Source organism: Ylistrum balloti, unplaced genomic scaffold (assembly GCF_031769215.1).
Source record: "Ylistrum balloti isolate Yb309-2 unplaced genomic scaffold, AGI_CSIRO_Ybal_v1 Utg369646, whole genome shotgun sequence".
NCBI lineage: Eukaryota > Metazoa > Mollusca > Bivalvia > Pectinida > Pectinidae > Ylistrum > Ylistrum balloti.
Window position 1 is genome coordinate 139,903 of NW_026781904.1, and position 22,942 is coordinate 162,844.

A 22,942-nucleotide genomic window follows, 5' to 3' on the forward strand; every position below is an offset into this window, starting at 1 on the left:
TAAGATGTGAAGTAACTCTGGATCAAGGACACGACATCCGGATGGCCCCAACAGTAAGTGGTATATCTAGTTTGGTCACTAAAGGAAGTCCAGCGTCACTTCTGGCAGAATTGATGGCGTCTCGCAGCGCTAAATACACTGATATGGATAATATGAGAGGGGGCTCACCGATTCCCTGCGGATATAAAACGCTTGCATATCTTATGTTGTTTATAGTATATACTTTAAGATGAAAAAAAACAAGATTTACATTTAAAATGATATATGTCCATGTTTTGGATACATGAATATGAAAGACATAATACTCATGTTTATGCGAGATATGATCACTGTAAAAATGCTCTAATGGAAGGGAGATAATCTGATTAGACTTACATCCTTAAAGGCAATGATTGATCCAAAATAAAGATTTAAATAGTAATTCATAGCTTTCATGTTAGATCATATGGATTCTGCTAACCTTTGAAGAATACACAGCTCGCTCATTCGGACAGTCCTTTAAGAGTGAGACTCTGAACTCTCTCGGAATACCTTTGACATTTGGGATCTTGTACTCAACTGGACCTGAAACGTTATATTGTCCATCTGGTTCCACTCGAATTTCCTCTGTTGTCATCCACCCGTATCCCTGTCAGCCAAAATGATAAGAACTAAACACTTTATCTGTGCTATAATACTAAACCGTGTACGATAATAGATGTCTTATCGTAGTGATATTGTTATAATACTGAACTGTGTACAATAATATTGACATTTTTGTAATACGACCATTAGTACTATAGCCGGGTTTTTAAAGAACATTATAGATTTGATACAAATGTAGCCTTTGACAGAGGTCGATACCTTAATGTGATAACTCATTATTAAACAATTAATGGAGGAACATCACATTTCAAAGGTTAACAAATCCCTGTATTAACCGAAAAAAGGTCAATAACTGTTATGACATGGCACATTTCCATCTAGAATTCTGCCAGAACAAAAGAAGTCAATATTTCAAATCTGTTGATTTTCCTTTTTCCGACAAGTAATCACGGAAATATCACATAGCAGATTCTATGGCACGGATGATGCTTTTGGATTTTTTGTCGATTAAAAGTTTTCGTTTATCTTCCTCAGACACTGAAGTAACTCAGCTTTCATGACAACTCCAGCGCTGGTCGCCTGCTAAGGTTGTCAACAGATAATGCTGCTTTCTCATTGGTCGAAAGTACATCGCGTCATGGAAATTCCCTGTTACTGATTTTGGACTATGTAATCAAATTGCAATTTTAACCTCTCGTGCAGGAATTCACCGGTTTCATGTGAACATTGTATATTGCCGAAACCTTCGGAATACCTCAGATCAGAGCCAATATCACAGGTGAGGGATTTTCTCAATCATATAACCAACGATCATATTAACCGAGGTGATATGGTCCAATATCACAGATTGGTATATCTACGAGAACGCAGAAGGCAGTTGATACATGTTACAAACCTGTACAAAAGCGCCCTCTATCTGCCCGATGTCTATTCCAGGGTTAAGACTTTTCCCGACATCCATCACTATATCGGTGCTCAGCACCTGCCGGTGAAATACCAGATGTGTTTGAAAAGATTGTTTAATTCATTATCATCGATAAACGATAAACTTGCTTAAACACAAATCGCTTCCTACCTTTTCTACCGTTTCTATGCTAACAATACTGACGACATGACGATCACGTGATGGATAACCTTTGCTGTATCTTAAATCACACATGTTTCTGGTTAGTTTACATAGTGATATTGTCTTGCAAATGTAATTATATAGTATTATTTAGCATACTTTGTGTTCTCCTGTCAAACAGTCAACCTCTACTGCGGAACATCCGGCCCCATATGTGTAGTAGTGAAATGGGTCGCCTTCCCCCTTCTCGAAGTCCCAGTGGTTTGTACCTATCCTTAAACGGGAAAAGGTGTTTATAATGAACCTGAAGATAGCATTAGGTTGACAGTTAAGATTATCATGCTTTTCTTTTTAGCAATTATATAAAAAAAAATAATTGATAATATTTCAAAACAATTTTTAAAACAGATATCTAAATTGCTTTTGTGAAGTCCTCTTCATGAACAAAATATCTCTTAATGTTTTTTGATGATCAGAAAAATTACATATATTAACTCACCGACTGTAACCGGTAGCTGACAGGCTGATCCGTTCAAGAAAGGCTTGAGCAAGCTTAATAATCAAATATTGAAAGTTGTAATGAAAAATAGAAACATTTAATGGAGCGATATACAATCTTAGATTTTCGGAAACGTTTACTCAAATTATTAATGTTTTGGTGATTCATTTGGATAAGACTTATAATGTACACAACTAACATTAAACAGTTTACGAAATCGGATTCGTGGATATTGAGTACCCATGACATCAATGAAAACAAATGAAACACGAAAACTAGTTTAACATGAAACGTTTTTCATTACAAATTATTTCTGCTTTCAAATAGCTCAAAGATATTCCGATGGACGCCGAAGGCCCTTTATAGCGGACAAAAACATTCCAAGCTGTTGTATAATATATATATAACTTGATTTTACCAAATCGCTCCAGGATATGTTTGGATGTTTCTCACTAATAGGCTTCAGTCTTTTCACGATTTTACTGCAAGCATCCTATGAAATGATCATATTTATAATATAAATTAGATTCAATGTAAGTATGCTAATATTTGTCACGGATTGAGATTAACGTTAACAACACCTATAAAAATGTGATATTTTCAATAATCGTTCTCTGCACATTTCTTCTGTATTATGTCTTGTTCATTCATGTTGACGGTACGATAGTCTTGAAGGATCATCAAAAGGCAATTTTCTTGTGACACCGTAAGATTTTACATGTGTTTCCTTATCAAGAAACAATTAAATACCTTTTTGTGAATTTAGCTATCTAGTGGAAATATAAATCGCTAAGTTCCGTATGAAAATAAAGGTATCTCAAGGAAATATTTAAGAACAGAGCTATATATAGAATATGTACAGATAAGAAACAAATGCTTTACCAGTACGGCCTCTCCGTAAATGTCTGAACAAATGCTTGCTGCTGACGATAACGAATTCGGTATAATGTTGGTCCCAGTGTCGCAGATATGAATGTTGGATATAGGCACACCAAGGGCTCTCGAAGCAACCTAGAGCAGGTTATAACAGTTATAATAACGTTCATAATTCTCGAAATCAAACTGGTCTTGATAACTCAAACAATTAGTATTTAAACAGATTTGTATTTTAATATTGACACAAAATACCATTTACAATTTATTTATAGAATATAGACTGCTTTATAACGTAAATACAATTTCTTTTAGAACGAAATCATTGATTTCTTAAGATCAATTGATACACATAATAGTCTATAACTACAAATAACGTATCTTGATAAGATGCATGTTAATACACGACAAATTTGGTCAATAATAAAGATATGTACATAATTAAGTTTATAACTTTTTTGCATAACTTTGCAATTAATTCACTACAGTTTCAGTATTTTATCTTAATGAAAAATAATGTCAGAATTGCAGAAATTTTATCAAAAGAAATATTCACAGTTATAAGGTTCTCGTACATTTGTACGTCCCAGGAGATTCTCAAATTCAGCGTAATACGGTGCGTAAGTAATCAAAGTCATTACACAAACATACTTGTATCATTTTGGTATGTAGACCTTGGCCCATCTCAACACCCCCGTGTGATATTAACACTGATCCATCAGTATACACATTCACTAGGGCACTACCCTGGTATTAGAAAAATATAGCATGCAGTCACGTCATTGGATTAGACATCATGTAACGGATATTATTTTCTTTTTATAGCATGTGATTTTATTCATGAACATAGATACGAAACACATTATTGTAAAAGAATTGGTGGAATGATATGGAAAACATCTTACTTGATTGTATTCTCGAAGTGGCACAGAAATGCCAGCTTTACACGGCATCAGCGCTATTCCTCTTTTTCTCCAATTATGTTGTCTGCAACACATGTCATAAGCGAATCATATAATCGTGCTGTTAATATAAAACAGTCCATATGAAATAGTTGCGTGTCTCCGGATAAAAATGTTTGAATTAAAAAGAATCACCCATTAATAAAATTTGCCAGCAAAATCGTGATCGTGATCGTTTTACGACAAACAATTACAAGATGTCACTGGTTCGAGATGGAAACGTCACACCAACTACACAGATACATACCAGTTACTTGCACGTAAGCAAATGCTTCAAGCAGAATGTACTGTTAATAACATTAAGATTTAAACCTACTTGTTATACTGGCTGATTTCTTTTTTCTTCTCATCGTAGTTACTTTGAATTTTACACTCTTGCACACATCTGTCAAGATTGCAGTTTGTCAGCACCTTCCGGTAGTGGGTAGTATCTCCTTCGTGGTACAAATTCATTGATCGGATCTTTAAAATACGGATACCAGAATATGATTCGGAAAGTTATTACAACTTTGATTAGTTTGTTAAGACATTACCGATATCCTATAAGATATGCTTTCTCATATTCCCCACTTTTCAAATATTTTATATATTTCTCAGTGTAAAGTGGGATGTGTTAGAAGATCGTGAGTTTACCTTCTTCCTTCGTTGTAATAAACCGAACTTTCATCATAAATTGTGTGTTAAAGTGAACAAAAATTCAAATTTATTATATAGCTTAAACCATTAAATGTTCACGAAGTTTGATATTTAAATGTCGAGGACAAAATAAACAAATGCAGCCATTTTGTTGCATCTTTTTCGATGACACAACAATCGATTTTTGACTAGTGCAGCTAATGAAAACATTACAGAGGTTATATATAAGTGGCATGTATTCAAAAATATTATAAGGACGAATTCACTTGATAACGGATGGATCATGTAACAACGGGTACATGGCGAATCATAGTATTTATTTGTATCATGTAAAAGTAGAACATACACTATCTTTGTTTCATATTGCTTGTGGCAGCACGTATATTAAATATATCATTGACGTCATAACTAAACGTCAGAATTGAAATTGATTAAAAACCAAATATAATTTGTTACTGGTTTTTATGATAATTGTAAAACTTCAGTAACGTTCAACGATTTGCGTCTACTTCTGATCAGGTATACTTTCAAAAAAATATTTATGGTTAAATTTAGACACTAACCTAATATTACGGTTACATTTAGATAACTATTCTTACTTACGGGGTCTTATAATAAACTTAATTTATCATAGAATTTGGTCCGGTTACGTATTGTACATATAATGTATATGTCATGATTAATGATTGAAGTGATAAGTGAAATATCAGCAAAAACACCAGAAATTTGACACCTTTATCAAAATCAATAAAAAGCTGGTAATTAGATATTAGGGTATCCAAATATCTCGAAAATCAACTTTGAAGTTATGTCAACATTGTAAATTTTGAGTCGGAAAGTAACTTCGCGGACTAAAAGTCAACAAACAATCAACTTGTGAACAAGAATTGTAAATAAATAAGAATGGCTCTTTCTATTGTAAAATAAACATGAACTTATTTTGTTACCTCCTCGGGGGATATATTCAGCGATTCTGCCACCTCAGCAATGATTGATTCGATCATAAAAGCTCCTTCTGGAGCCCCAAAACCTCGGAATGATGTATTGGACGGTGTGTTTGTCCTGCAGATATGTCCTTCTACTTTAAGGTTTGGAATATTGTAGCTACCATCGACGTGAAACATGGCTTTGCTCAGGACCTCATGAAATGTAAAAACAAAAATGCATGGTTGACAGTTTAGGTATCACTAAAATGTTCGATAATTAAATGATCTTAAAACTACAACGGAAATTACGATACACATTCAAAACAAGTTTTGAAGAGGAAAGAGTGATATTTAAAATCTTGAGGATGTGTGTAAGTTTCCTATCTCGTGTTCATGCCTTTCACTTTGTTTTTGAGGGTTTCATCAGCTGTATTGTTAAAATCCCAGTTGTTTTTAGAATTCGTCTTAATTCACATTGGCTTTTATCCTGTTTCATTTTGAATAAGTTCATAATTCTTCAACAATTAATCATTGCTACGTTAAGAACACAATTTGATTGAGAATTCAATATCTTAATGCAATTCGTCATCTAGGTAATAGATATAGGAAAAAACATACTCCCGCTGTGGTATCTAGCGAATATCCAGCATCAATGAAAATTTGTAGTTGAACTGCTTTCAGCTGACCGTTATTATTGAACCCTACCTGTTAATTAAATTTTTTAAAGGTAAGAAACATGGCAGACTATACACTTGACAAGTCGTTTTTAGCTCTGTACGTTTAATTCAGTGGTCCAATATACTGTAGATATGTGTTAGCATAGATGCTTCATTCATTCAATTCAAACTCAAATTCGACGAAGCATTAAACATATTTTTTTACAAAGAAACAAGGCCCGTCAGAGACGGGTTATGCTCCCTGAATGGGAAACATTTAAGTGCAAAAAATAACAAAGGGCACTAACTCCTAAATCACGCAAAACATAGCGATTGTTCTGGTACACTGCACTTTTCCTTGAAATTTATCTACCTATGAAGTTTCATGTTGAAACTTCTAATAGTTTCTGTCTTATGCTCCGAACAAAATTTAAGTATGAAAATAACAAAGGGCAAGAACTCTTATGTTACGCACACGAAAGTGATGGTGATGGTGCACTGCTCTTTTCTTTGTTTTGATATATCTACCTATGACAATTCATGTTGATACCTCTTATATTTTTTGTGTTATGCTCCGGAAAAAATATAGTGGATTGTCAAACGCACGGCAACGCTGCGACTATATACTCTCCCGTCGAAGGCATAAAAGGTATTAGAGAACGCCTAAAAATATACAAGGTAATACGACCAGATGTTCCGAAAGAGTAAGCGTCTTTTGCTTCATCAAAGACAACCGTATTGCTAATTTTGGTCAACCCAAGGCAATAAAATTAAATGATTGTTCGCATCTTAAGCAGTTTTTTAGAAACAACGATATGATTAAATTTGAACAAGGTAATGCATAAAAAGTAAATATATACATGATCTATCTATCATACTTTTCGGTGATGTTTGTGGAACATCCATTAGAAATTCAGTACATGTAGGCCAAAGTTATTTGAAAGCAGGAAATACGTGCAATAAACTATTCAGACGACAACATTAAAACCAATACTTATTCATAAACTAAGGCATTTTAGATTTGTACGCTATGTTTTACATTTTCTAAGTAATGGATCACTAACTTTGTAGTCTGCACGCATTGGATGACGTTTTCCACTTATCATGATATCCTTGGATCTGTCCAATACACATCGAGCAGGTCGTTTCGTTCTGGTAATATATCAGAAAATAAATATATAGGATTTAACTGTACCAGTTAGAGTAAACTTGCGATATATGTTAATGATAAAGCAAATTTTAACAAATATTATCTTTCTTTTCAAAATGCAATCTTTAACATATATGTTGCTTCACTTAAATCTAAAGGAAATGTTTTTCATATTAGATGTATGTTTATGTGTTTAGCAAGAAAGAAATTTCAAAATCGTGGAATCATCTTCGTTGGATTGAATATTTCATTGTATAGGTTATTCATGTATTGTTGCAAACGAACACTTTAAACAAGTACTAACCACAGTTATAACATTACATTTCTAAATTAATCATAAAATCAATTCATTGGAAATAACTGCTTTCTAAAGTGATAATAACTTTGATCTGAACAGACAGCGTGATGGTCGTTCTTTGGATCATTTAATTTTCAATATGCAAAATTAATTGTTAGATTATTGAGTTTCGTAGCAAATACATTAAGAAATATTCTTTTATGATTTAGTCATTATTACGATTCGTTTATAATATAATAAGAGCATTCATTCGATATCAAACTTCACCTGTACGCTGCCACTGCTGCAGGACCTAATGCGTACATCACTCGGAACTCCTTTCCCCCGAATCCACCGCCTATAGAAAACATCCCTTTTAAAAGTTAGTACGACTATAAAGACAACAACTAGATCATAAATTAAAACAAAACAAAAACATTAATTAAATCAAGTATTTATTTCATAACTAAGAAATGAGCATAATTTAATCAAATCTGTAATTACAAGTATGCCATAAATGTGTAATATAAAATTATAATTAGTTATTTATAGATTTACACTGAACTTGAAAGATGTTTCCAATGACATTATACCTCATTTATATATATATATATATTTATATGTAAAACTTCAGTGTAAATTTCTCTCTTCTGACAACATTTTGGATAACGTTTTAATTGCAAAAAAAAAACGGTCGAATAACAAATAAATAGATAGGTACATAATGGGGTAATCGACTACATAATACATTCAAATTATTCTGTGATTATAGGTTTGTGTTAATATCTTTAAAACACTGCTTTATGTTACCATCAAATAGCATAAACACTCAACATAGTTTGCTGAATGATTGCGTTTGATCCCATTTTAAACATATTCCAAATATTCTGACGTTATATCTAATTTTTTATCGATCTTGTGTCCAGGAACGTCAGAACTCATGCCCTGTAAAAATAATGTTGATGGAAATTAAGGAAGAACCTCCACTATGCGACTTGACTAGATCTCACATTGTTAGAATTACCGCATACTTTATTATCCGTGTCTACATGTACTGCATGCTAATTCTAAATTTGTATGGAAAGGTGTAATTGAATTGTATGTCTTTTTGTACAAAGTTCGAAATGGCAGGTGGTAGACAATGATAGTGGACTTCTTGCAGTAACCCTCTGCCACGTTTTAATTCATTAGCATAGTGACATTATTTTCATGTACTTGATGCTTGTCTGCAATTATCAGATATATCAAAATATCTCATTTATTTTATCACGAGGCAAGTACACATGCTTATCTAAATTTTGAGGTATGCTTTCGATCAAATTTTATTTTCCACATTCAACCCCATGTTTCAAAAATTGGTATCACTGACAATCCTAGAAGGACGAAACCGTTATAGTTAGTGATGCGCTTAATTTTATCATTTGGCGGTGATGTAAGTGATGTAAGAACAATGTATTTACCATTTCTGTATTTTTGTACATTGTTGATAAAGTGACTGGGTGGATAGAGAAGTGAAATTGAGAGCAAAGCCCATTGTTGTTTACTTTATCGACTGCACATGTGTAAAAAGAAACTAGAGGCACGTAACTAATACAAACGTAAACTAAAACAGCTTAAGATTGGGAAAAATGAACGTCAGTGAGTGAATGCTTATTATAAGATATGTCGTTGCTTGAAGAGCACACAGACCTATAGATCTGTGTGAAGCATTCATGAAAATGACGTTATCTTTCCACAGTTATTGCATGAATCGCTCATTGTTAATGTCTATGACGTTCATCTACTTCGGACCGATACAAAACGTCAATAGAACGTCATAATAATTATGACTACAATCAAATATGCTTACCCAGTCTTCTTGTCCTGACTGTTATACGGTTTGCCGGGATGTTCAAAAACTTTGAAATCGTCCTCTGTAAAAATGTAGGTAATTCATTTTCAGTTACAGAAAAATCTACGCGAAATCAATATCTTTAATCCTAATGAGGAAATTTTAAAAACGTTTTTAAATTAGCAATGTTGTATATCAGATTGTTTCGGGAACAGAAGCACAAACCTAGTGTTCCAGAACTTAGTTAAGGCTTATTCTGGGCATTGTTGAAAACAACTTCCACAATTATGCTGGTATATAGGACATACAAGTCCTTAAGGGAAACACTCTGCTTTAATCATATTAAATATAGATTAGATTTGATTACAAACAATTATTGTCAACAATTCTTTTTTTCTATATAGTTTACGAATACGTTACTTGACAAAATCTTTGAGACTGGGTTGAGACGAATACTTCTAATTCATCTGACTCGTGAGGGACAACTATGGCTGCTATCGGTTCCATGTACATGTGTTCCTGATATCCGGATTGTATCACACCCTCCCGTATGTGATCACACTGATCAAATTCCCTCTCAGGATCTCCAGATACCAGTGGTTTAGATTTGAAAGGCAAAACAGATCCCTTGCCAATGGCGTCCTTTTGATACGACGAAAAGAAGGATACATAAAAATAAAACAGAGGGTGACATATTGTCCTATGATAAAAAATCCTGTTAAGAAGAATTGGGAAACCTAATATTACTTTGTGACCTGTATAACATCAGGAATTATCTGATGAATAAAAAGGTTACTAAACAAGTAACTGTTTTCATGTTGCTATTGGGTCTTGTGTAATGGTCCTCTACCAACAGTTACAAACTCGAATTTTTTGCTTTAAACTTTTTTACAGCCCTATTGATAAAGTACTATGTTTTCCTTACGATATCAGCAAAGACGTTGATGATATGGCCATGGTCAAATGTCCAACATGTCAACATGATTATAATCCAAACTCAAATTTGTTAATACTTTGGCAAAATTAAAAAATTAAATTAAAAAAAAGATTTACACGGAGACTACTGAAAGTACTAGAATAGTAAGACGTAGTCGCGGTCAATGTTATCCGTGTCAGCCAATCAAATATTTTTAGCTGAAATCGCGTGTAGATTCAATTATTGTGATAAACATTAGTTGTAAAGATTTATTGATACGTGGAGAGTTGAATGACAAACGTAAATCAAATTTGCATTAACAAAAGGAACATTGGGCCATCACTCCGTTTTCTACCGAAATGAAAGTCGACGGATTGAAATGCACTGTTCCCATTGGTCAAAACCTAAAAGATATCTTATCATTGGTAAATGTATTTTGATCACTTTTCCTTAATGCCACAGTTCTCTGGAACATATCATTAGCTGATGCATTCTTGTGTCAAATGTAACGTCACTTTAGTGGAAAATAAGGATTAATCTCTTAATGAGGCCAAGTCTGATAAAAATGATCATGAATAAGGAATAAGTATTCGAACAAAATGCCAATGATAGAATTATCGCTGGAATTGAAACATGTCGCATAAGATATCACAAAAACACAGCTGGATCTCATGGTAAATATAAATAAAAAGAAGTATTTTTCTAGTGCCATGCTATGGTGGACATCACAAACAAAAGAAGACACAAACGACACGGCTGGTTGTACGTATCTTCATTCTGGTGCTGCACCAAAATAATTCTGTGACGTAATTTTTATAAACGATGCAATACCTATCTGGTAATGCTGATATATATATATATGGTTAATACCTGCAGAGTCAGAATAGCAGGAAGGTCCTCGTAATGGATTTCCACAACGAGTGATGCTCTACTCGCTGCGTCTGCTGTCTCCGCTAATACTGCACCCACTGGTTGCCCGTAGTAGTGTACCTTAAATTATACATGAAAAGACACATTCTGGAAGTATATCTAGAACTATCACCTACTAATTTGTCAAAAACAAAACAAAAACCAAAAACAAAAAAGGTAGAAATATCCTGATAATTGAAATGTTTGTTGTGACTGTTTATAACATTTACCCTATATGTTGCTTTCCTATTTCTTTGTAATCACCTTAAGTAAAATTGCGACGTAGAGCAAAAACTGCCGTTTTATCTACTGATATTGAATCATTGAATGTATAGCAATTACAGGCTATTGTCACATCGTTTCATTTACAGGTCACAAATTCTTCTTTCGTAAATCAAATACATGTATATAAAAGATAACATTTGCTGGAGGAGATTAAAATAAACATTAGCTATTTGTGAAATGCGAGATGGTTTGGAAAAAACGTTTAAGATATGCGTTGTTACGCACGCACATTGTCAGTACAATCTTTGTCTCATTGTCGTTTGTTTTGTACATTATCATTCATAATAATCGAGCATACCTCTGATGTTGCAAACAGTACGTCGTCTTGAGCTGAAACTCCCCATTCGTTCGTCCCAGGTATCCAACTCGAGTCCATATAGTCGATGTAACCAGGGGTCTCTCTCGCTTTTGTTAAATTTACTGACACAATCTTGGCATGTGCTTTTGTACTGCAGACAAGTTCCACCCAAATCTCACCTGTATAAAGAGATTAAGAAGACCCTTACGCTTTATGCTTCTAAAGTATAAGAATTTAGCATACTAAAATCTACTAATTATCAGTCATATAATCACTGCCTAACAAACTCATCGAATAACCTGTAAACATTCAGGAAGCAATTTTATGACATTAAATGTGGGATTTACTTCCCTTTCATCTTTGGTCTTGACTACTTTCTACAATGTACAAGGTAATTACTTTACAGTCATATGTTCAATTTCAATCATAAACTGTTACCAGATGAGTATACAGTTGCTATGATGCCAATTCTCTCGTGGTTGATATAAATTTAGAAATGACTGATAGATAAATGTGAGTTAGGATTAATTTATAGTCCAAATTGATAAGTTTGCAGCTAAGTATATTTCCTAATTAAGCCACGTATCTATACGTTGGACACATATAGATCTATCAGGTATACACTGAATAATTATTTATACTTATAATCTGGAGTTTATTCCTTACGATGTACCATTCGTGACTAGTCTTACCTATACATTATAGATATAAATATTGAATTGACGTCTCTTTTTGTCTCGGCAATGAATCTTCTAAAATCCAACAGTCAGAGAGGGAATTTTATTTTCATTACTTCTACATTACTTTTTTATCATTTTGCAATCAAAGCATATTCTCAGGTAAATCATAAGTGCCATGCTTGTAACAGGGGAGACCTAGCCGATACATATCCGGACCTGTCACGTATATATCCGTATACATTTAGTATCTGTTGTCCGAGACACACCATTTCTCCCTCTCTGCGGTGTGATATCTATTACACGCTAGACCAATTATCACATGGTCCAGTGTCATTTCGAAAGCTGTCGTATCCAAAATTACCTTTATAATTACAGATTACCATATACCGCGCCTATGATCGCTATTTAGCCATAAGTTCAAAAGTCCTCTATTTGATTTCCGATTCTCAATATAAGTCAACAATTTGGCCAAACCGTACAATATATGCGATTTTATCGCGATGTTGTGTAATAGATACTGTTAAGTGTGTGTGCGGACGATGTTTGCACGATGTGCGGACGATGTTTGCACGATCTGCAATGTGTTGGTTGTGAGTTACCACATGTACGTGTATTTCAGTAAGGATGTCATAAAAAGGTGTTTTTCTCCAAAATAGTTCTTAATGTAGACTCATCTAGTGATGAACTGCACGCGGAATATAATAATTATGTTTATATTACATACTTTGAGAACTCGGCATGTCTGCAATAAAAGTTGCTTCACCAGTCACCAGGAAACGCCCTGAAATATTTGGAATTGGTTGTCCCACTGAATCGTGTTTCGGTTGCGTCATGGAAGGAGCTTCCCACACTTGTGTGCCCCTACTAGTGCCCCATTCAAGAATGTCGTCTAAAGCATCTGTCTAAAGGAGTGGTTTCATATTATCAGAAAAATATTAATGTCATTTTTTTCACGAAAAGAATTGGATTACGTCTATATGTGTCCCCATTCAGTTTATTATTTTCTTGATGGTATCAAACCCAGATACTTTATATGTAGGAGACACAAAAGATAAGTTAAGGAAGGGCAATAGGTTTTTTTGCTTCATTCATGACGTGTAAATAACTATACTTTAACAAAAGCAATAGAGCCAAAAGGATTATTACTATGACGATGCCGGATAATTTACCTATCAATATTTGATTACAATTGATTAATTATTTTGGGAATAACCTATTTAGTCTGAAAACAAATTAACGATACCTCGTCAATATCAATAGCTATTTGGTTCCAGAACTTCCGAAAAAAACCTTCGGCTATCTGCAGCTTGACCTTGTTCACATTTTCTATTTGCATCTGTCGCAGTTCTTCTCCGAGCTCTTTATGTACTTGTTTAAACGTCGAAGAAATGAGGCGTCTGTTAGAGTAATATTAAAAAGATATTTGGCAGCGTTCAATGTAAAGTAAAGACAGTATAGAGGAATATTGAAGTAAATTAAGTCACATAAATGTTTCGTCCTTAAAGGCATTGTCAGTGATGCCATCAAGAAATGAGATATTGATTACACAATTAAGATATTAACAAGCTAATCATACAGATTGGTGGTAGTTCGATAAGTAAATATTTCTAATACACAAAACATCTTTGCGTTGTAAGTTAGTTCGGATGTTTCATTAAACATATCCAATATTACCTAGCAGCATGGTGATTGATACTTACTTTCCAACAAGTGAGCAAGCACTAACTGTTGCTAATTGGAAAGTTTGTCCAATCCCGCCAAAACAAAGACGTGCTGAGGTAACCAACTCATCAACAAAGGTGACGGTAAAGCAAGCATTGGCGATAGCGTAGTCAAAACTTTTCCTCTTTGACTGCTTATAGTAAAAGGTTTTGTTTTGCTGGAACATGAGAATATCAATAGTAAGTCAGTTTTGATTTCTATGAAGATTTAGACTGATACTACACATGGAACAAGAGGCTCGTAGGATCTGTATCATTCATATGGCTTTATCTGGCTGATCTTGATTTATCAAAACTAAAAGAAAAGGAATTCAAACGATTTATAAAACAAACATTACAACACATCTTCTATTTTCTCATTTGGCCCCAACCCTCGCGGTCACAGCCAAACCATTTATGCTTCAGACTAAATTCTAACATTTAAGGATTTTAAAGAATTTTTTCCATTTCCCCTCTAAAGGGTCCTTCCCCTCCCGCCATAGGAGGTCGAGATCCATCGTTTACACTGGCAAACTAACCAGCATCAAACATACCCAGTTTCATATGAAACAATTCTTATTCAGATTACTATGATGACCTTAAAGCAGTATATTAATGATCGATTCCATAGCATTTTCCGAGGTTCCATCTCTTACCACTTCCATAGGAATTCGCACAGACACGATAACATCCGATTCCTTAAGGATGGTTTTCCAAGGTCCCGCAATGAAATTAGCATCTATCAAAGTTTCTGACCGACTGTCTTGAAATGGAAACAAAATTAACATTTGAAGATCAAGCCACACTGAATGTAATGATTGCTTAAAATTGTTGTTTTTGCAACTGCTAATTATTACAATTTTTCATTTTACGAATATAAAGAATCCATTCATTGTGTCCCGAACGGGGTTTGAAACCGGGACCGCTGTATTACTAGTTTAATGCTCAAGCGACTGAGCTAAAGAGCCGTCGCCTATGAATTAAGCATAACCTTTAATTTAGGTTAAAACCGTGAAAAATATTACGGCATTTGTTTTGCTTATTTTTCATTGATTTTTCTATAGGTTATTTATATAAACTTTATTTATTGTATAACATTTGCTAAATATGTAATTGCAAGTGACACTAATCACAGTTGTTGGCCAAGATGTAAACGCGCGAAGGGATAACTTTGGGAGGAAATCTGAGTACACGGTAAAAACCCACATAGTCGGAAAGCTGAAAGACGAGTGCATTACCACTGCGTTACTTGATCACCCACACCAATAGTTACATGCCAATATCAATGCTTCTAAATTTGAACATGTCAATATTAATGCTTCTAAATTTGATAGCTATCACAATGGAACACCATTGCAAAAGCTTTTTGGCATATATTATGGGTTTTTTTTATTAGAGTTGTCCTTTCAAAAAAGTAGTTTACATCTTAATTTTTCACCGTTGTCAACATACCTTTCGTAGCTATGATAGCTTTAGCACCTAAAGACATTAACACTGGATACAGATCTGAACGTGGGTCACAAACTGCTAGATGACCACCAATTGTCTGAAAGAATATTAGTGGTATATAAGTATTTTTTTTACATTACAGAGTGTATATTTTCATAGTATGATTACATGAAATAACAGTAGTTATGTCCTGTTCCATAAAAATCAGATGCAATAAAACCATTTTGTTATTCTGTTAATTATCCTGAAATCAACCAAGGCATTTTAATTTAATTCAAATTGCTTTCGCCAAGAAGCTCAAAATATAAGTCCTAATAAATAGACAAAGTGAAGATTTGTGGCGTACTGTTGTTATCGTAGCCACAGCTAGCAAAAGAGATGTAGATGGAACAGGTAAAATACCTCTCGTATAAGTCACAAATAAGTATCTGTTATACAAAATTCTTCTTTGTGTAACGAATCCATCGCGAACGATGATACATTTTCTTCTATGTACCGTTAAGTCTAAATATATTTGCTACTTTCGACGTCACAATCCTGTGGATCTCATTTCGTTTGCAAATATTTAATCTTTGTAGAATCTTAATAACATCTTGATAACAAGAACGATTTAAACATAATTAATTATTTATTTAACAAATGTATCTTTTTTTTCAGAATGTCACAATAGTCGTGTATAGAGTATCTCTACTAATACATAATATTACATGTATTTCATAACCTCTAAATACAGAATTTCTGTCGAATAGCTTCAGCACAATATCGTAGTAAACATCGTAACTAAATGATAAAAATAACGTTAAATCTTCTTTAACGTAATATTGATATTTTGGGAATTTAACGATACATTATTTTTACAGGGATCTGTTACCGCAGTATGCTTGATTTGATCTGAAGCAATCCACCGCAAACTCTTCTTAAGTGCATGGAAGCCCGTGTCACGCCGCGCTGAAACAGTTATTTTCATCAACTGGTGTTTGTCCAGATTTTGACATCATATAAAACATGCCTTAATGATGAGTATGGTAATTTTGTATACAAAAGAAAATCAGGGAATCCCATTCTCGCTTTGAAAATCAATCGTATTTTTAAGATTGAAATTCGATGATTTGGTCAAATTTTCGGTTGCCTCTAAAGGACAAAATGTATAGTTTTTTTTTATTCTAAATAGTGATATAAAATAATGTTTTGCGAACCTGTTTTATCAGCCGAAATGATACCATCTAAATGACTCTCTAAGCTTGCAAGATCAACCGCAGCACCAACCTCTAGCAGACTGTCACGTGAAAGCAACACATTCATTTCCGGTATATGCGAACAACAAATAAGTGTGCTTCCGGCCACGTGTCCTGTCCTCATACTGCTGCCTACAAATAGAAGTTACTTAATCATACATGTATTTTATGAGTAAGAAACCATTCCATTGAACTGATTTAATTTTCAACTGGATACATGACCAAGAAGGAAATGTATAACCATTTATTCTTTAATTTAGTATTAAATCGTTTGGAAAATATATGATAATTTGACCACATCAGAACAAATACCATTATTATAATTACAATCTTAACGACCCATCACCACATGAAAGGTAATTAGGGCAATCAACCGGCGAAAGACACAACGACCAGAAAGGAAATAACATCAAACAAACTAAAAGGTAAAAGACAGATGCTAAAAATCCCAAAAGATTTAAATGGTAAATCGTATTCTATAATATAGATAAACATCTTTCAGATATTCTAGAATTTCATAATACTCCACAGACAGAAGGTCAATGCTGTACAATAAAAAATGTTTAGCGGTGATTAACTCATCACATCCTATGCACCGTGGATTATCTTTGCCTTTCAATATATATGAATGTGTAAGGTACGTATGGCACATCCGAAGACGAGAAAGGACAACTCCGTCTCGGTGGTTGTCTCTATAGCATGGATACCATTCACCGATAATAGGTTTTACTGTATTATCGGTATATTGGTTCCATTCCTCCTGTCTCTGAGCTGTTAAGATTGTTTGATAAATGGTTTAAAATCAGCAAAATGATCTTTAAATACAACAGGTGGTAGAGATAAAGCTGCCTTTGCGGCACGATCTGCTTTTTCATCGCCTGGTATTCCCATGTGCCAAGGAACCCAGCAAAAACAACACGAAAGTTTTAGGCAAGTTCACGATATAGTATCAATGTATTACGAACGACACTGTTTTCGATATTTCTACTGCTAAGACTTTGTAGTGCAAAAAGAGAGTCTGAATAGATAATAGCTCTCATTTCTTCGTTTGTTTGAATATATTCAAGGGCGAGGTAGATAGCTCGTGCTTCTGCCGAGAATATTAAAGCGTTGTTTGGTAGCCGGCATCCATAGGCTTCATTTTGTGTAATCATGGCAACGGCAATCTTATTATTATCTTTTGGACCATCAGTATAAAAATGTTGAAATGTTATATTTTAACTGCAACTTCGAGAAGGTTTTAACATTTAGAAAAGTTGGTTGTAAGTTTCGTTGTTTCGGAAGAGAATATTTCCCCGAATGGTCGTAATATTTTAAAATGTTTTGGAATGATTATTTGCAGAGGAACTTTTGCAAAAAGCAGATTCTAAAGTATTTGCAATATCAAATTTCGATGTGGCTAATTTTGCATTTGTTTTCACAAGTCCACTTGTTTTGAATAATGTTTTACATCTGATTTGTTTAATCATATCGCATACCTTTTTGTGGATGTATTCAACTTTAATTTGGACACATAAGATCTCCAAGACAATTTTTTGTTTAAGCGTATAAGTGTGTTTTTTAATCGTCTCAAAGCGGTTTTCCTCTTTCTAATAGCTTTATCACAATATTCAATAATCCAATCTTTCAGGAAGTTCTGTAGTAAGAAATTCTATCAGGTCTTCTAAGTTCAGGATATCAATGGTGTTTAGAATTTTGGTGTTGAGATGTTCGAATTTACTCTAATCTGCTTTCCATAAGTTCCAGTAGGGTACATGATAGCTTTCTATGGGTCCACATTTCCTGAGAAATATTGGAAAGTGGTCGCTTCCTCTTAGATTGTCATGCAGCGTCCATTTGAAATCGAGTAAAAACGATAAACGACATAAAGTTGAACCAGAAACAATTTAAAGTTATAACTTAACACAGAGACTATAGCAATAATCAATAGTTGATAGCTAGAATCAACAACAACAAAATTTTCGTGATCGATAGCAAGAAATTTCTACTTTTAATCAACTTCAAGCTATTATATATCACAACCATTGAAATTTTACTTTGTGTACAGTAATGTGTTCAGTCGTCATTTAAGTATAATGATCTATGTTATGTTTTTTGAGGAGGGCATTAAGACCTATTACAGGCGGATATCAAGAAGATGAGGATACAATTTTGATGTCACATGAATATCTAAATCAACGACCAGCCTACTAACCCATGCCTGTGACACCCATAACAATTCGTGCACCAGGAACATCATTCATTATATTTAGAACTTCGGTTAAAGAGGTTGGTCTGATCCACGCCATATTGCCACACACGAATCGGAGATTTCCTGAAGCAAGTGCCTGTTGCAGGTAAAGATACATATATGTATATTTGTATTTTATATTATTTCGATGTTATATCATTATCTATTACTTTTTTAATGTGACTAATTTTGTCAGAAGACGATGACTGTATATATACATTATGAAAAATGTTTTAAGATGACCTCGCAAGCGAGAAAAGAGCATATTTTTTCAAAGTTTATTTAAACAAATACCTGTAGATCTTCCGGGAATGCAGGCTTGGCTATTGTTGTTTTCTCTTCGTGACCTTTTAATCGGAATTTCTACAATAGAGATGTAAACACTGTGGAATGTGGGTTAATGTTCATGTCAGAACAAAGGAGTAAAAAACAAGTCATTATATAAATGAAAGTAAAACATATATATATTAAATTATTGCACAATGTGATTACTTTGGGCTTTCCAAGAATGAAAAAAAAAACAAATGTCAAATAACGTTCAAGGTGAACAAAAGGGGATGTTGTGGACGCACATTTTACTTGACGTCACGAAGCGCCACAAATTTAACCAGTACATTTATTTTTTTTTAATACCTGTTTTTAATTCTTACCTTGGTATTAAACATATCTTCGATGTCAGTGGATGCGAACTCCTACGGTAAAATATATTAACACTGTAATGCTGTGTCAAAATACCGCTAAGCGTACGAGCAATGTTTCAAATGAGTGCAGATAAGTCAATTTTAATTGATGTATGTTCCGACAAAATATGTGTGAGATGAATAAATCAAAAAGACAAAGTTTAGCATTGAAATGCTACCACTTGGTACCGTTTTATTATGGAAATATATTTGTCGTGTCGGCAGTTATGCAAAATATGAGATTCTTGTCATCTACATTTTGTAAATGTTGTTAATTACTTGTACACCTAATTCAATAAAATCTTCAATAATTTGTCTTTTGTGATGTTGTACTGGAAGAGTCAGGGGATACATATTATATTTGAAGTAAACAGATAGAAAAAAATCTTATTTGACATAACTACAGAGTATAAAGTGTTATAACTGCAACCACCGAAAGATCTTTTTATGCATTGCTTATTGTTCTAAGATAACTGATTTTCAATTAACGTTATTAGTTTACAAATGTCTGTTGCAGTTTGAAAGTTGAATTTAAAAATGCTTTTAACGAATAGGTATTTTTATTTCTGATATTTGTTATTGTTTTCAAAATGTAAATTTGATGATACCTTGCAAAACGGTTTAAAAGCCTCGATGATCGGTCTGTAACCTGTGCATCTACAAAGATTACCTTAAATGGAAATGTAGAAATTATTTAACGTGTTTTCAATGCTTCGGCATGAATTCAAGGATGTTAAGTTCATATTAATACACAAACACTACCTTTGTTTAATTATATCTATCAGGAATATCTAAAGTGGGTCGACGTTCTCCTGATACTGCAAGGTCATAAGTCATGGTTGAATGTCAGGTTTTTTTATGATTATAATAATTAAAACATTTCTCAACACGTTTCTATTCCGACAAGGCCACGTTTGTTTACCACCAACTGTAGTTATTTATATTGTCTTTCAGTATAAGTTCAACACCCCTGATACTTATGATAGGTTATGTTTCTCTCCCACCAAATAGTTAATCGTGGTCGTAATTACGACATAACTTCATACAAGTCTTAAAATAATACCCTACTTGATCATTCTATCAAAATTATATAGCATTCGTATCCTCATGATCAACCAAACAAGGAATAAATAATTTCTTTTTATCGCATGCAATAAGCAAAACGCTTTTTAGTAAGAACTTTATCAGTCATAAATCAATACAATCTTGGTCTGTTTTGCCATGGTAACTTAAAATGGATTGCTGTCGCATCAATATTGTTTTTCAGAGGAAATTAAAGTTTCACCTTCCAGTGCCTGTTCGAGTCTTTCTTGTGATGGCGCCCTGTTGTTCTGTGTGAGGGTATAAACAGACATGACAAAACCAGGGGAACAATATCCACACTGGACTCCGTGACAGCTAACCAAAGTCTCCTATTTAACAGTGTTAATGGTAAAACAAATCAATTAGCAAGGAATTTAATAAAAATTGAAATATTCCCTTTAAGCAATTTTAACATTCAAACACATCATTTATTGTCTGCCTTTGTTCGTGGAATATACAGGTAAATACATATGCACGTTTAACGAATAACACATTTTTTTTCAAACTGCATGCTTATATAGAAACAATACAGTACATAACCTTTTTCAAATGGTATCGTTTGCATTTGATTATATGATTGAAAGTGGACGGTATCCCATTCTTTCTGAACTGTATTTTTGTTTACAAAGAAGAGAATGTCATGCGTTTCATAATGGAATCATTTTACCAAAAGAAACATATTCAAAACAATTTACCATCAACAAAGAAACCAGGTCCAACAGTACTACATTACCTATATAATGTGCTTGGTTTTTGTTTGTGGTTTAGATATTACCTGGAGTGGGTGTAAGCCGTTCTGGTTGCTTCCAACACCCTCTATAGTAGTAACAGCATGACCATGAAGATAGCAAAGTGGAGTTATACAGGCATTGATGTTTTTGTGTCAATTTCAATGTCAAAGAAACCATATTCAGAACTAAATTATATTTATAACAGCAAGAACAGGACGACTTGTCAATGAAATTGTAATACAAAATCGAAATCGGTGACAGGAGTGCAAGGAATGAACACAAGAAAGATTTACACGAAAATTATTGAGAACAAAAGAGAGAATAATACCAGGTTTTCCAGAGGGATAACTTTTTATGCTGTCTTGACAATAACAGCCGCATAAAATTTGGTCTATCCATGTTCGTAATTTCAAGTTTTTCAAACGAGTATTTTGATTTATAACTCATATGGCTTTTCGATATGAAAGATAAAAGAAATTCAGAAGGGAAATACACACATATATATAACGTTTCAGGACGAACAATAAATGCAATTGTAGGAATCAGTAAGTAGTATAACAATTTCACAGACATTGAAAAGAAAATAAAGCCATGTCAAGAAGCAGGGAGGAGGCATTGGCATCGTAAAGGATACCGAACGATCTTCTGACTTTGGTCCCACCATGACGTCATGACCGTACAAGCGCCACATCCTCCTTGAGAACAGCCATTCTTCGTTCCCGTCAAACCCACCATGACATGTTAAGGAATTTTGTATGGGAACAAAATCCGATGTGATCAATATATTTTAATTGTAGGTCAGAATGATATTATATATATAGATTTGGCTGTATTCAATAATATACAATAAAAAGGAATTAATGCATTGATATATGTTTCAACGTAAATAGTGACACGACAATGCATATTAGGAAATGTTAGCTTATGAATATGCATCATATGATATGATTCATATCACACTTAGCCATAACTGATTCTTTAATTATACAGAAATACACGAAAAAGGTATAGGTATAAAGTAAAACTAAAGATTGAAAATCAATAGTCTAAAATCGATGTTGAAGGATACACTCGTTTCGTAGATACTGGAGGAGAGTGGTAGATGGATGAGGTGTCGCAATTTCCTTCTGTATAAAACAAGTCGAAGCAAATAACAGAAACAGTATTTAGTTACTTTATATTTTCAAAATTTCGAATTTCCTTGCTACTGGTCAAGTAAAACACAAAATATGTTAAAATTGTACAAGAAAGTGAGAAACTATCTGTGATATATATAATGTGTGTG

At 33.6% G+C, this 22,942-nt stretch overlaps 1 protein-coding gene across 1 annotated transcript; it reads right to left on the reverse strand.

The window, feature by feature from the left end:
- Window positions 1-22: 22 nt before the first annotated feature.
- LOC132555762 (xanthine dehydrogenase/oxidase-like) lies at window positions 23-22,344 on the reverse strand. The gene is given in 31 exon segments (XM_060220128.1): window positions 23-175; window positions 461-628; window positions 1,481-1,567; window positions 1,811-1,925; window positions 2,151-2,203; window positions 2,569-2,643; window positions 3,033-3,161; window positions 3,675-3,770; window positions 3,929-4,010; window positions 4,302-4,447; window positions 5,569-5,760; window positions 6,166-6,252; window positions 7,268-7,355; window positions 7,919-7,988; window positions 9,480-9,543; window positions 9,882-10,103; window positions 11,248-11,367; window positions 11,870-12,048; window positions 13,274-13,451; window positions 13,793-13,946; window positions 14,250-14,428; window positions 14,906-15,012; window positions 15,702-15,795; window positions 16,570-16,635; window positions 16,884-17,061; window positions 19,124-19,326; window positions 19,407-19,441; window positions 20,430-20,513; window positions 21,129-21,255; window positions 21,702-21,808; window positions 22,290-22,344. Coding segments are annotated over 31 exon segments (3,678 nt in total). The 5' UTR covers window positions 22,330-22,344.
- Window positions 22,345-22,942: the final 598 nt, after the last annotated feature.